The following is a 4933-nucleotide window of genomic DNA, read 5'->3' as shown; positions in this document are numbered from 1 at the left end:
TGAAAATCTGTGAGGTTGGACAGGTGGAAGGAAAAAAGTGAAGTTAGAGAAAAAAATAGCTTCTTTGAGTTGTTTAAAAATTGGTTTATAACACTATATAAGATGTGCATGTACAATATTTTATTTCATATTCTATATACACTACAGTGTGCTCACCACTTAATACTTATTTTCTGCCCATCATCATACAGTTGACCTTTGCCTATTTCACCCTTCACCCACCCTTCTTCCTTCTGGTAACCACTACTCTGTTCTCTGTATTTCTGTTTTTGTTTTCATTGTATTTACTCATTCATCTACATTCCTCATATGAATGAAGCAATATGGTATTTTTCTTTTTTTCTTTGCCTTATTTCACTGAGCATAATACCTTCAAGATCCATCCATGTTGTCACAAATAAAAAGATTTCACCCTTTTTTTAACCAAAAAGTGTTTGATTATAGGTGTGTGTGTGTGTACATGTGTATGTATATATATATATATATATATATATATATATATATACACCATATCTTTATCTATTCATCTGTTGATAGACATTTAGGCTGCTTCCATGTCTTGGTTATTGTAAACAATGCTATGATGAACATGGGATGCATATGCAGCTTTTAATTAGCATTTTCATATTTTTTTGATAAATACCCAGAATGGTTATTTATGGCAGATGGCCAACATGAAAAGATGTTCAACATCACTAATTCTATGGGGAATATGAGTCAAAACCATAATGAGACACTACCTCATACCAATCAGAATGTCTATTATCAAAAAGGCAAGAGATAATAAGTGTTGGTGAGGATATGAAGAAAAGATAACCCTCATACACTGCTGGTGGGAATGTAAATTGGTGGAACACTATGAAAAACAGTATGGAAATGGAGGTTACTAAAAATAACTAAGGCTGTCTTTTTTTTTTTCCATTTGTAAAGTCTTACCTATCAAGCCCAATCTACCATATATTGGTTCTATGTTCTGACACTGAGTAACTCTCTAAGGATGGCACTTCTCTATTAACACCCTTCAGACAAAAAAAGGAGCTCAGTATTTATTGATATGGTCATGGGTACTTATACATATTTATTTCACTTAGGATTTCACCAACTCTGTTGGTGAAATATCTGAAACATAAATGCAGAAGAAAAATCATTACATCAATAAAAACTTTGGATAATTGTTTTTATCCACAGGTCTTTATATGCCTAAATTCATTACACCTCTTTTGAAAAAAATAATTCCAATTTATGTTATGTGATGGAGGTAGATAAACAATAAAATTAATTATAAAATATTCTCCTGTTTTATTACACATAAGCCTTTAGGGAGGACTGCTTGTCATGAAGGTTTCATAACAACTACATCTTGATGGAAAGGACATGCCCCTGCTACATTCCCACATTGACCAATCCTTCTCTTGCCTTTCCTCAAGGAAAGTCCAATTTCCTCACTAAGCTCAATTATGACAAGAATTATCTCTACCTACAACCTAACATGATTTCCAGCTCCATAGGTACCAACATCAATCTCCTTGACAATGGAAGATTCGTAGCACCCACTCCCGCATTTGCTTGGTCCGAGCCCCATAAATCAAAGGGTTGATCAGGGGAGGCACCAAGAAGTAGAGATTGTCAATGATAATCTGTAGGTGGGAAGCCATACGATAGCCTAAAATCTGAGCCAAGACAGAAAAGATAACAGGGGAATAAAAGAGAGCAATGATACAAAGATGAGAGCCACATGTGCTGAAAGCTTTGCCCCGTGCCTCCCAAGAGGGTATTCGAAATACAGCATGAAGGATCAGCCCATATGACAGAATGATAAAAAACAGATCAAATCCCACAGATGCTACAATAACCATGAGGCCATAGACAATGTGATCAGAGACGTCTCCACAGGCTATTTGCACCACAGCCATGTAGGCGCAGTATGAGTATGCAATGATGTGAGTTTGGAAGCTTTCCATTCTTTTCACCAGGATGGGTGCTGGGGTCAGCACTGCCACTGCCCTTGCCAGGACAGCCAGTGCCATCTTCACAAGCAGGTTGTTACTAAGGACAGTTGCATATCTCAGAGGGTGCCAGATAGCCACAAATCTGTCAAAAGCCATAGCCAGAAGGACCCCAGACTCCATGACATAAAACAATGGAATGAAAAACATCTGTGTGAGGCAGGCATTAAAGCTGATTTCCTTGGCATTCATCCAGAAGATACCCAGCATGCGGGGCACAGTGACACTGACAAGAGACAGGTCAACAACTGACAGCATGGCCAAGAGGAGAAACATGGGCTCGTGAAGACTCTTCTCCACCCTGATGATAGATAAAACGGTGGCATTGCCGATGACAGCAACAACAAATACCAGGAAAAAAGGTACAGAGAACCAGCCATGGGAAGACTCCAGGCCAGGAATTCCAGCCAGAACAAATATCAAGGGCTGAGCTATGGAGTTGTTGCAAGAGGACATCCCTCTCCAGGCCTCCTCAAGGTCTGATTCCTAGAGAGAAAGAAAGGAGGGATATTTTGAAATCACTGTATCATTTGAAGCTAAAATGCTGGGTACTATAGTAGTTTATGGTGATAACCAAAATTTACCAGCTAGTGAACAAACAAATGTTGCAGCTAATGGAGTTAAGGAGGGAGATACTTCTCAGTTATTTTCTCTGCAGGAGGGAGAAGCAGTCTCAAGGAAAAATTCTCAATAAAACATACCAACTCTGTTGTGTAAATTCTCCTGTTGACCTGATCCTGTTTAATACTCAATGTATATAAACCTGTAGGAGAGCCCCCCCTTCCCCCAAGAGAACAGGACCTGAAAGGAGACCCAATATATTAATTACAGGCATGACGTGGGGATGTGGATGAGCTAGAAAGTATGGTTTTCACTCAAGAAGTTGAATTTCATCATCCGAAGGTCCTCAGTTCTTGAGACTGGCCTTGGTGCTTTAGAATTCTTCTCTGGAGTGTTTTTGATTATGACCAATAACCTAGGAAATTTGCTGATCTGATATCTTAAAAATATGGTTTTCTGGAGGAATAATTGATATTTTGAAGGACAAATGTAGAGTCAAAAAATACTTCAATAGATAATAATTTTGTATTAAAATTTTATATATATATATATGCATTTATGTGTTTTTGTATAGCGACCATAATTTAGAAGCTAATGGTAACATATTTCTATATAAATAAGATTATATTTGTTAAATATGTTAGTGTACATAACTATTTTAAATAGAAATACACATTTACAAATTATTTGATGACAGCTATAGGTTAAAGATCATACAATACTAAATTTCACTATTAAGGTCTGGACTTTACATTTTCTTAGAAATATTCCAATTATATGATATATATAAATGGCAATCACAGAAAAAATAGAAGCTTCAACAGATGCTTAAAATACAGAGATGGAAAAAACATAACACCAAGTTGCTTTAAAAAATAAAATTACATGGCATGGGGGAGTGGGAGGGAGGCTCAAGAGGAAGGGATATATGTATATATGCAGTCCGTGAAATTCTCCAAGCCAGCATACTGGAGTGGGTAGCCTATCCCTTCCCCAGCAGATCTTCCCAACCCAGGAATTGAACTGAGGTCTCCTGCACTGCAGGTCAATTCTTTACTAACTGAGCTCTCAGGGACGCCCATGTATACATATAGCTGATACATACTGAGGCACAGTAGGATCCAACACAACACTGTAGAATAACTGTACCACAATCACAAAGTACAGCAATATTAATATGTGTCCTTTTTTGTTTTGACAAACTTGGATTATTTGTCTTTTTGCCAATTAATTTACTCTAAATACTTAGGATCCCAAAACAGAGTGGCAAAAAGTACACAACATTTATACATCATAAACTGAGTTATGAAGATCTAAGTATTTCATGTATCAACCACCTTTGGTAAAAGGCAAGCCACAGCCAAATGACAGACAGGTCTCCTAGAAGGTAACTTGGTATAGTAAAAATAATAAGGTCTTTAGATAAAGGTGGCTGTGATACAATTTCAACCCTGCTACTAATTTAAGTGACTTGACCATAAAGTGTTCAAGGCTTTGAGCCTCTTTCCTCATCTCAAAAATGACATGAGGTTTACCTTGCAAAACTTGCTGTGAGAATTAAGTCTATCATTAAATCCCAACATTGTATAAAATGTGCAATGTTTCTGACCTAATTCTTTTAATGTTTCTGTGCTCTACAAATACAAATTTTCTTCTTTTTCAATAAAGTAGAAAGATTAAGTGAGATACGCCAAAAATAAAGTCCTTTTTGCTTTGTGTTTTTCTTGGAAAGAACAGTAATCAGGATAATAACTAGTCTTGAATGGATACCATAAGAAGGAATATGTGATGGCCCTGATAAAATATGTAATTTTATCCTTAATCTTTTTTTTTACCTTAGAAGTGTATTATTTATTTTACCATAGCTATTATCACTAGGTTCTAATGAAGTACAAATGATTTGGCAGCCTGTAAAATCCCATTTCCAAGCCATCTTTCTAAAAAAGCATTTTAGACAAGGTTGGAAGGGCCATAAACTTACATTCAACCTAGGTACCTTTCTACCATAGTGTGTTTCCATAAATAACCTTTAATCAGTACTTTATGGATCCTTATCAGAAAGTCATTTCCTCCTGATCTCAGCAATCCATCTCTAATACAATAGGAGACCTCATCTAAAGGCCTGAGTACACTAGAAAGCCAGAACCCAGAAACCTGGAAGTGATAATAGGAAAGACGGTGTACTTTAAGCACCATGTCAATTTATCAGCATCCAAGAGAAGGAAATTTGAAAGTTTTCATTTTGCTCATGGCCACTGAGGTCAGCATTAAACATTTCATAGAGCTGCCCCAAAGTAGCCTCCTCCAACAACTTTTCATAAATCTGTCAGGTTCAACGTGTTCAAAATAAGAACTGTGCATTCTAT

At 36.7% G+C, this 4933-nt stretch overlaps 1 protein-coding gene across 1 annotated transcript; it reads right to left on the bottom strand.

Moving 5' to 3' along the window:
* Positions 1–1517: 1517 nt before the first annotated feature.
* Positions 1518–2462, bottom strand: LOC110142031 (olfactory receptor 52B2-like). Its single transcript, XM_020901046.2, has one exon. The coding sequence runs from the start codon at positions 2460–2462 to the stop codon at positions 1518–1520; it is 945 nt and encodes a 314-aa protein (XP_020756705.2).
* Positions 2463–4933: the final 2471 nt, after the last annotated feature.

The sequence above is a fragment of the Odocoileus virginianus genome, unplaced genomic scaffold (genome assembly GCF_023699985.2).
Source record: "Odocoileus virginianus isolate 20LAN1187 ecotype Illinois unplaced genomic scaffold, Ovbor_1.2 Unplaced_Contig_30, whole genome shotgun sequence".
NCBI lineage: Eukaryota > Metazoa > Chordata > Mammalia > Artiodactyla > Cervidae > Odocoileus > Odocoileus virginianus.
The sequence above is the reverse complement of the archived record's forward strand: the minus strand, read 5'-3'. Positions and strand labels throughout refer to the sequence as shown.

What these genes read in the sequence shown, in the direction of transcription:
- LOC110142031 (XM_020901046.2), bottom strand. Translation starts at nt 2,462, where the DNA reads ATGTCCTCTTGCAACAACTCCATAGCTCAGCCCTTGATATTTGTTCTG.